Source organism: Fukomys damarensis, unplaced genomic scaffold (genome assembly GCF_012274545.1).
Source record: "Fukomys damarensis isolate Sample0158 unplaced genomic scaffold, DMR_v1.0_HiC HiC_scaffold_23, whole genome shotgun sequence".
Classification (NCBI taxonomy): domain Eukaryota; kingdom Metazoa; phylum Chordata; class Mammalia; order Rodentia; family Bathyergidae; genus Fukomys; species Fukomys damarensis.
Window position 1 is genome coordinate 48857633 of NW_022900935.1, and position 12900 is coordinate 48870532.

General features: G+C 39.2%; 1 protein-coding gene and 1 long non-coding RNA gene across 2 annotated transcripts in view; one reads left to right on the forward strand and one right to left on the reverse strand.

The window, feature by feature from the left end:
• The window catches only part of LOC117287334, a 28248-nt gene extending 16184 nt beyond the window's left edge, over positions 1–12064 (forward strand). Inside the window, exons 2-6 of the long non-coding RNA XR_004518581.1 lie at positions 4087–4326; positions 4445–4623; positions 5237–5451; positions 5935–6072; positions 11949–12064. This is a non-coding gene — a long non-coding RNA (uncharacterized LOC117287334). The remainder of the gene's footprint in view (positions 1–4086; positions 4327–4444; positions 4624–5236; positions 5452–5934; positions 6073–11948) is intronic.
• Positions 1–12900, reverse strand: part of Marchf10 (membrane associated ring-CH-type finger 10) — a 90260-nt gene that overhangs the window by 19019 nt on the left and 58341 nt on the right. The window contains exons 7-9 of the mRNA XM_019209485.2: positions 11794–12187; positions 3104–3270; positions 741–850 (exon numbers count right to left, since the gene is read on the reverse strand). Coding sequence (XP_019065030.1) covers positions 741–850; positions 3104–3270; positions 11794–12187 — 671 coding nt within the window. The remainder of the gene's footprint in view (positions 1–740; positions 851–3103; positions 3271–11793; positions 12188–12900) is intronic.

Sequence of the window (12900 nt, forward strand, 5' to 3'; positions counted from 1 at the left end):
GGCAGCAGAACCACTGAGCTAAATCCCCGGCCCTTACACCACATGTTGATTAGAACTGCCTGCCTTCTCATTAGCCACATGTGGCTTGTGGCTTCTGTGCTGGAGAGGAAACTTTTAAGTGGAGCCCTGTTCACCTGAGGGTTGGGGATTAGCTATCATCTTGGGCATAAATCACTTTCCCACATGAGATTAATTAACTTTTTCACAGAAATAGAAAGGCAATCCAAATGCCCCAGTGGAGTTTTCTCCACTTATCCTATACCTTGATTCACTAGGTGTTAAAAAGCACACAATAAGTGTTTGCTTCATGCTTATTATCCTTAGGTAAAGCAATTCTTTCTTACCCTAGAGTTATTTGATATTTCAACTGGGGCTATTTCCTTCAAGATCTTGAATTTTTCTTTTTGCTATTAAATTGAAATTACTTCAGCAAATTTGGGCATGGCACTTTCTCAGACTTCTTGCTATTTCTGCGTGTCCAATTGGCTTCTGTAGCTTCTTAATTTTGTCCCTGACAACAGATGGCTTGTCATCCTTGGCCCAGGATAACCAAGACTTCCCAGATCACCACTGTTCCAATTTAGTGCCTGCCTTCTTAAAGAAGCAAGCTAAAGGATATTCTCAGACTCATGTCGCACACAGGCCTTCCACATTCCTTAGGTCAAGGAAAGTGAGCTTCTTCCTGCCTGGTACCTCTAACCTACATTCGTCTGTGGAGGGAGAATGGGAGTATTTCTCACCCGTGATTGCTGGTGTTTTTGGTAGAAGTCTGTCAAGTTAAAGTCATCCAGGTTGACCAGCAGGACTTGCTTACACATCTCACAGGTCTGCACAGCATTTAGATCTGCTCCTTGAATTCAACAAATAATTATATGTAAAAGAATAGATGCTAAGTTCTCAACACACACACACACTCTCTCTCTCTCTCTCTCTCTCTCTCTCACTCACTTACACATAGAGAATTTTATGTACATACAGCCCTAGGTCTGTTTGCATTGGCACTTTGGATAGGTGATATTCTGAGACTGAATTTGAGTGTGTTATGAATTCTGAGCTTCAGTGACCTTCATTTTAAAAGTCTGTAGAAAATGGCCTTGAATCTGAGATCTGAAAAATTTCCTTTGTAATCATTTATTATGCAAGCTTCATATAAGTGAAATTCCCATGACTTTTAGATAACAAGTCTTGTTTCTATTTAAATATAAACCTAATGGTTCATAAAACTGGAATTGCTACATGGAAGTTAAGAGTCTTTATAAAGTCACAGGCATTTACAAGAAGAGTAAATACTGGGCCCATTTTTTTTCTTTCTTGGAGACCTAACATAGATCCAGGTAAATAAATTCATGAGGACTAACTAGATGGTAGAAGCTATCCTTAGTCAAGTGCTTACAAATCTCCATTTACTCCCACCCAGGTGACATTCCTGCCTGAGAAAAGCTACAGTAATATCTAGGGCCAGCACCTAAGCCTGGGAAGAGACACATGAGAAGGCTTCCTGGGTTGATGTTTTATAAAAACACGCATTTCAGAGCAGCACTTTTTCTTCACTTACCCTACTCTCCAGCGAAAGACTAGAAGCAGCAGAACTGTGGCAATTATATCTAAGGCACATGCTTTACCTTTTTCTCCTAGTGTAGTTGCTGCATTTTGACTGACGGTGTACAATGGTGTTTATTTTATGCATTAGAAAACAGAGGACTCTTCATCTACTTAGTAATTAGGGCCTGTGCAGTTCTATTTCCCCACTGGGGACATAAAGAAATAGTAAATAACAGAGACTTTTAAAAGACAAGGATGAATAGTAATCCCTTATCTGCATTTTGTTTGCTTGATTTTTCTTTTTTAGCATCATTGAATAATGCTTTTGTCTACTCAACATCCTGTGTGTCTTCCAACGTAACTCTGGCAAACATATCCATACTGGCATCTGCATCTAACCTCATTTTCATGACACATTTCACTGATCCTTTCTTTTTTCTTTGCTAGATGTTTTATTGGACCACATTCCTAGTAAGATAAAATATTGTATGGCAGAATCATTGGTAATCAAAATCTACTTTTTTGTTTTGCAGACAGAGTTATTTGCTTGCTATGAAGCTACGCATTTAGATATCTCAGGATTAATCCTACATTCCTCATGCTGGGGAAGAATGTACACATGGAAACAGAGCTTTGGGGAGGAGACCGTTAATATAATTGCACCATGTGTTCATTCTCTGATTAAACGGTTCATTCCTTGATTAAATGGTACACTGTCCTTGGTGAAAGGGGCTTGGCAACACCTCGTAGATGGCCTGGGATAGTGAGAAGAACGCAGCCAAAGAGAAACAGAATTTGGTCATGGAGTAAGATTTTCAGAGGTATGCCTGAAAGACATAGCTTCTAATTGAATTGCTTGCATTGATGCCTTATTTTTCTTATTAAAATTCTGTGTTTCTAAAGCCATGCTTTAAAGAAACCTATTCTCTGCCAAGGAAACTACAGCTGATCTACCAGTGTGGCTATATTTGGGCTACAACTTCCCGAGGGAGTTGAGAAGGGCCTTCACATCCGGTTATAAGATCAAGCTGACAAAATCAGCGCGTGGAAATATCTTTATCTAATGTAGGTATACAAAATCAGATCAACATTCTTATCCTGCTGCAAACAGGCAGCTGTGCCTGGTTTCCTAGGTGACAGCCATCCTCCTCCCCCCAAATAAAACGAAGTAGAATTGTGTGCGTTTGGGGGGTCTCATGATGCACTTTCTGCACCGGTTCCTGAGCGCCTACTGGCTGGACATGGCTACTACATGCCTGATGGGGTTCAGCACTGACCAAACCTCCTGTTTCCTCTTGCGAGGCAATCTTAGCATCTCTGCTCAGAACTCAAGCAGGAATAGGAAATATTTCAGTAGCAAATATTTCTAGGATTCTTCTCTCAGACTTGAAAAACATACATTTCTTTCCCATAATTTGAAGGCAGCATTTCTGAGGAAGGATCCTGAGTTTGGCCATGTTTTCCTGAGAATGAGCAGTTGACAAGCTCCAAGGCCCACACTGTAGTGTCTCAGATTAATTATATGTCGTTGCACGTTTGTCACTCTCCCTTGCCCACCTACCTGATGTTATTTTCACTTTCAGCCACTTTTTCAGGCACTTTTGGTGAACAAATCGCAGGCTTCCCACACAGCTGCAAGGCTCCAGGAGGGGGTTGGTTGGGGAACCCCCAGCTATCTGACAGATGCGACACAAGTCTCCCTCCTCCTCTGAGTCCTCCTCCAGGAGACTAAATGGGAAACAAGCCATCGTGACCAAGAGTCTCCACTTTGCAGTTTCTGCAAATGTACTGTTTTTCAGGCCATTTATGGGAGAGGGAAGAGGGAGCAATGCCTCCATGCTTTTATTGCTGGGGCTTTTGGAGCTCACCCTCTCCTCTCTCTGACCCTGGTAAGAATTCGTTCAGATAGAGCTATTGGTAATCAATGCACAATTTCAGGTACTTGGCGTTGTTATATGTGTGAGCTGACTAGGAGAACTGAGAAGTGATGCCCAGATGTCAGCTCTCAGCGCTCTGGGAGGATCTCAAGTTTGAGCCCACCCTGGGCAACACAGAGACTTTTAGTGAAACTATCTTCAAATGAATGAATGAATAAATGCAAACTTAAATTCAAAAAGGGCTGAGAGTGTGGATCAATGCGAAGGCCCTGGGTTCAAGCCCTGGGGATGGGGGTGGTGAAGACAGGGGTGGGTTTGGGGATGTGGCCAAGTGGTAGAGTTCTTGCCTAGCGTTCGGGAGCTCTGAGTTCAGTGTCCAGCACTGGAGGAAAAAAAAAAAATAGAAGAAGAAAAGCAAAACGGAAGTGATGGACAGTCCTGTGGTAAAGGCCAAGAGGCCCCGTGCCACAGCCACAAGGAGGTGGTGATAGGGAGTACTGGTGAGCTCATCAGACTGTGGTCAGGGTTCTTGGGTTGGAGGTCTGCCTGTCTCAAACTTTTGAATCATGTGACCTTGAACAAGTTCCTTCAGTCTTCCCAAGACCCTACTTCCTCTTTGTATAAGATGAGGCGAGGCTCACGGTGACATCAATACCGTACTCTACAGGGTTGCGGGCAGCGTGGGTGCAGGATGATGGCACACCTGTTGTGCAGACTGCAAAGGGCACCTGGTGTCTGACAAAACACGGACCCCTCCACGGGTGTTGGATAAATGCACCAACAAACCTGAATGTGAGCTCCCCAGTAACACAACCCTTGCCAACAACTGAGGTCCACGTGCCAGAAAGTGAGCTACTGGAATGTGATGAAGGCAGAATTAATGAAAATGGGAGCAAAAACGTAAGTGGTGAGTAAAGAAGCTGAGTGCTGTGCACGCTGAGTGAACCATAGCTGGCTGACGTTCATGGTGAGGTTTTAAGAGGCTTACGGCGTCTTCCTTTTTTTTTTCTTTGGACTCCTCGCAGAACTGGGGGCAGTCTGGTCGAGGAAAGGAAACTGGCCGGGGACTAAAGTCAAAGAAGAGGAAAGGAAATGGGCAATGCTCTGGATATAGAAATGTATGCTGTTTCTGGGGACATCTTCCCCAACAGAGGGAAACAATGAAGAGAAGCAAAATTGTAATTTTCCTGAATGGACGGCCTGGGTAATTACAAATATCTTTAGTATTGAGATATTAATTTTATTACAGTACAATTTCCCGTGTTTTCATAGATCATCTAGAATAAGAAGTATACTATGGAGTAAGCACCTCAAATGATGAAGATAAGCTATAGGGAAACCTAATAAATTTAAGAAGATAGCCAGAAAAATAGCAGAAGAACTTCAGGGAAGTACAACACAGCCTTGGGAAACAAGTGATCTAAATCAGTGGTTTTTAAATGAAAATAAAGACCATCAGGTTCACCTGTAGGCACTTTCAAGACAGACTGCTGGGCTCTAGTCTTGGAGATTCCGGTTCAGTACTTCAGGGCCAGGTCTGAAGACCACCGATCTAAGCAGTAGGATCAGGGCTCTACCATAAATTGTTTATAGTTTATATATGCCTGACTCATAATTGCATCTTCTCATAGGTATTAGTGGTAATCTGCAGGTTATCGTATTTGGGAGAAAAAAGCCCGTTTTTAAAAGTAAAGATAAAGAAGAAACAGAAAAGTACAGAAGCAAAGGAAAAATGAAACATAAAGTCATTACCCCTAAGTAGCTGCACACTAGCAGTCTGGAGTACCACCTTACTTCTGTGCACTTCCTGTTTTTAGAGGCGAGCTTGCTCTTGGGATTAGATCAAGATAGCAGGTAAAGGACCCCATCCATGTCCCTATGTCTCAGAAAACCCCAGACAGAAAACAGACCAGAAATAATGATGACACTGACCAGAGGAGAGGAAACTACAACCCAGCAAACACGGGACCACGGGAGCAAACTATTGGGAAGGGAAAAGCAGACTGAGAGGGATTCCCAGCTGGAGGATGAGGTAAGCACCAACACATGGGTTGCAGGAATTAGAGGGTACTACCGGGCGGGGATGTGGCTCTGCGGTGAAGTGTGTGCCTAGCAAGCGCAAGGCCCTGAGTTCAATTTTGGGTACAAAAAAAAAGGAAAGAAGGTAACTACTAGTTCAAGACCTGCTTCAGAATCTTGGAACTAAGTTACAAGTACACTGAGCAGCTGTGGTCCTAATCCCTTTCCCAGGCCAGCACCCTGGAATTCTAGCACTAAAGAAAGGAAACTCTTCATAAGGCCCAAAGTTTAAATATAAATGTACACTCGCAAGTGCAGGGTCCTGAGTTTGATCTCTGGTATCAAACAAAAACAAAGCTTGTGAATATGATGTATTTACAAAAAGCTCCCATTTAGGAAAGAGGATCACAGAGACAGCAAGGCACATAGCTGTTGGTGGTGACCATGTTGGCTGCCTCTTTTTACTAAACCACACATTACTTCCTTTATGAAACAGCTGGGATTGCCTGTCCGCAAAAAGAAAACAGAGTCTGTCAACCCTAGCAGAAATGCGCAGTTCAGGTGGCAGAGGAGTTAACTCTCTGGAAGATTACAGAGATTGTTGCCCACTGCTATGTAAAGGGAGCAACCATAGGTAAGAAGGATTTCTGGGGAGTCGAAAAGGTATGATTAACACATTTTAAAAATCTCAGGGGTAAAATATAATTCAGAGCTAAAAGTATAATATTTCTCATTCTACCAAGAATATATGAGTCATTACATTTAATGAGCTAAATACAAGGAAAAGTCTTATAAATACAAAGAATGGGTGAATCCAAATCATAGTGGGAAGTTTTAATAAATACCTTCCAAAAATGGATAAATTCAATAGAAAAGAATAAAATATGGCCGGGCGTGGTGGTGCACACCTGTAATCCCAGCACTCGGGAGGCTGAGCCAGGAGGATCGCTGTGAGTTCGAGACCAGTCTGGGCTACATAGTGAGTTCCATGTCAATCTCAACTACATAGTGAGACCCTGTCTCAAATAACCAAAACCAAAGCAAACAATAAATAAATAAATAAAATAAAGTATGAAGTATTTTAATATGTTTTTATAGCTAATATATACATATAAACCTTTTAGTCTCTAACTCATTAGCTATGTATGTTTTCTAATGCTGTTGCACATTTGTAAATATTGAATATGTATTGGGGCACAAAAAATATATAAGATCACATTTTCTGAGGTCACAATGTAATGCAATTAAGATGGGAAATAAAAATTTTTAAATGAAGGATAATAAAGGGAGACTTATGTAAGATATAAAAGTGGATAGCTGATGCAGCATTTCAGGCAAATTAATGGGCTAGAAAGTCCACAGACAGACCTAGAGGGATAACGCACGCCAAGGAAGGCATTTCAGACTAGGAAGGAAGGATACAATGCTTGTGGGTCCCCAGGCTAAAAGACATCAGAGCCTTACCTCATATCGTACACTCAAATATATCCCATATAAATGCAGTAGAGCTGCTCTGTATTAGGTGCTTACTGTGTGGTAGGTACCCTATAATGTAAATATTTAAAACGATTTAATTTTCACTGCTTTGAAGAATAAATGAATATATATATATATATATATGAATGAATATGTGACTATAGGAATGAATGAATCTGTATCTATATATCTATATCTTTCTGGACAGATCTCTAGAAATGAAAGAACTTGACCAAAATCATAGTTATAGTTGATAGAATCAAGAATCAAGCCATAAGAAAACAAAGCCCATGAACTTCTAAGATGTATAAAATGAGAGTATAAAAATACTGAAGAAAATAATTATGAACAATTGAGTGATCATTGTGTTCTCTAAACATAGCATCAAATGCACAAGCCATAGGGAATATATTGCCAGATTTGATTACAAGTAAAAAATGTTACATATCAGAAACATTCACATAAAGCAGGAAAAAGAAAAAAATCTGCCCATTATTTGGCAGAGGATTACTAATGATTTTGTTTAAAAGTGTTTATATAGTCTAGTAGATAAAAACAACACTAATATCAGAACAAAAAAAGTGGATAGAGAACATGATCAGGTAATGACGAATGAAGAAATAAACAGTAACAGTAAACATAGAAAAAGTTCAACGTCACTAATCGTACAGTTTGCATAATGAACACACCACAATCTTCAGCTAATCGTTTGACGAACATGAAATCCTTGGGATTGGCAAGGTTGTTAAAAAAAAACCACTACGGTGGTGAAACTGTAAATGTGTAGAACTTTCTTGAAGAGTAAATTGATAATAGACATTGAAAACCTTAAGAATGTTTATTCCCTCTCGTTAGAGGTTGCACATTTAGGAAGTTATTTTAAGTAGTTAATTATGGATATGCTCAGAAAAGAGATGGCTCAAATAACAGCAAACACATTCAATACAAAATCAACGGTATTTAGATGTTTGTTATATAAGTTATATACTATGTCATCTAAGTTATACCTGTAAATTATATATCTGTAAAACACAGACATATATATATATATATACAAGCTGGAAGGTGCAGGGGGTAAAGGGAGGACAGGGGAATGGGAAAAAATTTGGAAGGAAAGAAACTAAAATATTCACAACTGAAATTATTTGCTGCATAGAACATCTAAATACTAATCTATAGGCCAAATGCTATAATTAATAAGAAAGTTTAGCAAAAATACAGAGAAAACAGTCAATTACATTTGTATACATCAGTGTCAGAGAGTTAAAAGTAGAATTTAAATATTGTTTGAATAGTAAATAGTAAAGAGAATCTAAGATAAATTAAAGGGCTTTTAGAAGAAAATCACAAAACCACATTGAAAGGCATTAAAGATGACACAATTACCAGAGAAATAATTGATATTTCAAAATTGATAATTTTCCAAGAATAACCTATGGATTCAATGTAATTCCAATAACAAACTTTAAAGTATAAAGTCAGGAACTCTTTAAAGATAAACACGGAAGGGAGGAAGGCTTTGCCTCATTACTTACTGAAGCACACATTAAGATGATATAGAAAGATACAAAAGACCAATGGAACAGAATGGAGAGCTCTGCAAGAGATGTGTCAGGCACGACAGAGGTGGCTGTGCAGATCAGCAGGGAAAATCCTGGGACAATTGTGTGTTTATAAGGGTAAAAAAAATTAAAGCTTACATTACATCACATATTAAAAATAATTTCACACAAATACAAAACGTATTTCATTTCATCTTTCACTGTTTTCCCACAGCCTCTTGCATACCCTACCACTGGGCTGTATCTTATTTTGAGTCAGGGCTTTGCTAAATTGCCCAGGTTGGTCTCAAACTCATTTCATTTAAATCTTAAACGTGCAAAGTAAAACTAGAAATTTTAAAAGAAAATAGAATATCATAATGAGCTCAGGTTAAGGATTTTTTTCTTTCTTTCTTTTTTTTTTTTTTGAGACAGGGTCTCACTATGTAGTTGAGACTGACCTGGAACTCACTGTGTAGCCCAGGCTGGTCTCGAACTCACAGCGATCCTCCTGCCTCAGCCTCCCAAGTGCTGGGATTACAGGCATGCCCCACCATGCCCCGCTAACGATGTATTTCTTAATAAAAATGAGATATCTAATTAGAATCCATAAGGAAGATGAACATATTTGATTATATGTAAATGAATTTGTTTTTATCAAATCATAGACAAACTGCCAATTGGGACATATTTCTAATACTAACTTTCAAAGGATTAGATTAGTAGCTTGAACATATAAAGGACTCCTAAAATAAAAGAGAGATAAACAAAAAAACATAAATAAGTATTTCACAGAATGGGAAACACAAGAAAGCATATAAAGTGCCTAACGTCATTATCAGTTATGAAAATGCAAATTAAAGCTAGAACATCATTCTATTCCCATAAGCCCAGCAAATTGGAAGGCCAGTCAGCATAAATACTGTCAAGGATGTACACATTTGATATTCTGGTGGGATAACAGGTTGTCGTTATTTAGTATAGTGGAAGGTGTGCAACCTTCCTGCCCAGCAATTCACTCTTAGCCAAATGTCCCAGAGAGCTCTTTCCATATGAAATGTCTTTGAATTTACAAGAGTGCTCTTGCAGTGCTCTATTTGTAGAAAACAGTGAACAATCCAAAAGTCCGACAGGATGACTAAATATATTCGCATGTGGTAAATGAAAAAACTAAAGCCAAAATACCAACCATGCAGATCACTAATGAAGGGGAAAATTCAAATCACAGAATAGAGCTTCCATTTCTACAGAGTCCGAACATAATATTAACATTTCTATAGAGTTCAAAAATATACACAGCAGATTACATATAGTAGAAAACCTCCCAAACACAATGAAACTAAGAGCAAAGGAATGGTAAGTGCAATGAAGGAATATGGTCATGGTGGAGTGGGGGAGGCGATGGGAGACAAAGAAGTTGGGTAGGTGAGGGCTTGGGAGGGCTCTAGAATGTGAAGACTGTTATGCTAGCTGAGGGGGACATGAGGATATCTGCTTTTTTGGTGTGTGTTTTTAAAAATTCTTTAAAAATATACATGTATACATATACAAACATGTATGTGTACATATACACTTATTTGTATATATTAAAGTTAACAGGGAAATATTCTTTAAAAAGCACAAGTGACATTGACAAATGGGTCTTGAAATAGAAATGTCATTTTACAAAACAATATGAACCAATGTTTACTAAAGTTGCACTTAATGTGCAAAGATAGAAGACTCAAAGTTGGGCATGGTGGTGCACATTTGTAATCCCAGCACTTTGGGAGGCTGAGACAAGAGGATCAAAAGTTCAAGCCCAGTCTAGGCAACTTAGCAACTTAGTGAGATCTTGGCTCAAATTTTAAAAGGGGCTGGGAATATAGTTCAGTGTGAAGGCCCTGGCTTCAATCCCTAGTACCACACACACACACACACACACACACACAGATTGAAAATGCTTTCAACAGTGTAGGTATTTTTCTTTTATGTCATTTAAAAATATTTCCTAAAATAGAGACTTTTGAAATAATGAGAAAAATATATAGTTTATTATACACAGAAAGAGAGCATCTGATAAACTAAGTCCTCCGTAAATAATAGTTATTTAATGCGTTAGCATGCCTTAAAGTGCATGCAATTTAAAAGAAATTATTTTGAGCCCAAAGGCCTCACTTTGGGGTGATAGGAGTAAAGACTTCTGACAAGTATGTCTGAAGCCATCTTTTTTTTTTTTTTTTTTTTTTTTTTTTTTTTTTTTGGTACCGGGGATTGAACTTGGGTCCTTGAGCTTGCAAGGCAGGCCACCAAAGTGCTGAGCTAAATCCCTGGCCCTGTCTTTTGAGGTTGTCAGTGAGGACGAGTGGGTGTGAGGCCTCTTAACCATGGGTCTCTTCTGATAGCTTTCTGACTGTGGAAAAGAACAGGCCCTGGAAACCAGAGAAAAGTCTTCATTTCTGGAGTTGGATAAAAGACACGGAGGGGTATATATACATCTTTGTTTCATTCTTCACTCCTTTTTTTTTCACTTTTAATTCATTGTCATGGAATTTTCCTGCTTACAAGTGAACACCAATAGGATAATTAATGGCCCAAATGAGCTATCCTAACTTATGTACAAAGAGGGCTCCCATTCCAGATCAGTAAGCCAAGATTAGTAAACACCTATCATACGTGAAATGGTAGAATTCTGACACAGTGCTTAAGGATGGCTTTAAAACAGTTATCCAATTTTATAGCTGTGAAATATCCCAAAAATCACCTCATGAGAAAGGAAAGATCAAATAAAAGGGCAATTTAAAAAGGATCTTGTTTTTTTTTTGTCTCATGCATGAGAAAGAGCACATAAAATGGAGGCAGTGGGTACCCTGGCACAAGCCTTCAGAGAACTGAAGTAACTATGGTAACTGTTTGGATCCAATCTTTTAATTTGGAAGGTTCAAATTCTAGAACTGCTAGTTAGATTTGCGATAAGTCCCATGAGGGAGAGCTGTGAACTTCAAGCGCTGAAATGGCTCATTCTCTGGGGGAGATAGCAACCTTTTCATAAAAAATCCTGGTTCCTAATTGCTGGGGAGAAGAGTTAACCTCATGTAGCTGTCAGAAACCCTTATACCTAGCAGACTTTCCCGTCTTAAAGTTTTGGGGTTCAAGGAAAAAAACACTTTAGGAATACAGAAAGAATTGAATAGGAACAGCAAACTTTATACACATATTTTAAGAGCAACAGAATAGGGACAAAATAAGCAATCATTAAAATGTCAAGGAAGAGCCTATCTATGATTCAAAATCCCCGTGACTCTCTACTGAAAGCAATGCTTATTTATATCACATATATAAGCATGAAAATTCCTCACCTTTCTTGCAATCTTTTGAGTTTCTCAGGGTCTGCCTTTTTCTCAGGGGCCCCCTTTCCATTTGTGAAACCAGAGACAGATGTGCAGTCCGTATTATCATTTTGATTTGGAAATTCAGATATTACCAAGAAAGTGAAAGGTACATTTTCTCGCAGGGACCCAAGCACATGCCAGTGACCTTGTAAGTTCCCTCTGGGTAGAGATGAAGGAGGAGAATCCACTGGGGACCCGCTGCCTTGAGGATTTAGTAAGAGATCTGCATATAATGGAGCTCCCTGAGGTTGGCTTGGCAGAGTAATGCCCTCTGCTCTCCTGACACCAAATTCACGTGCACTGTTTCCTGGAAAATAATTGTGGTTTTCAGTATTGGCAGATGGACTCCTACTTCTAATAGGAGGCAGTTGCTGGCAAACACCGAACCTTGGATCTAAAGGATGACCCAAAGTAGATGACGCTGACAAGTCTGTTGGAACATGATCACTCAGAGCAATATGCATTAATGATCCAAGAGCATTATAAGAGGAATTCATTGAGGATCTTGGAGCTGTTGGTCTATCAGAAATTAAATAGTTTGGAGAATTTCTGGAATCACTTAAATAGTCTTGGCAATCTCTTTCGTAGTCACAGATACCAGGCCCATCATGCACAGAAATGCAATCACCAGAAACATTTTCATCATTGAGATCATTGTCTGGGTTGGAATTGGATTTGGTGTGGCATGAATCAAAGGTGTTTTTCTCATTTCCACTGTTTCTACGATTGTTTTCTTCAGCAGACTGCCCATCAGGCCAGTCTTGGAGCATCCTTTGCCCGACAGAAAACTGCTTTGTCACTGGCTCCATTGTATTGCTTATTCTTAATGAGCCCCCATTGGGCTTGCTTCTTAAAGAATTACCTCTGCAGTGTTCATCATTTTCTTCAAAATTTTTATTTTTGGCATAAGTGGCAGATGTCCCAAGAAATGTACTTGGTTTATAATTGGAAGGAGAACAGGGAGACTGCATACCAACCAACAGAATTTCTTCTTCCGTGTAGGTTTCTTCTCCAATGTTATTATTTTCTCCTTCAGTGTTCAGTGATAACATGGAATAAAATTCTTTGTCTTGG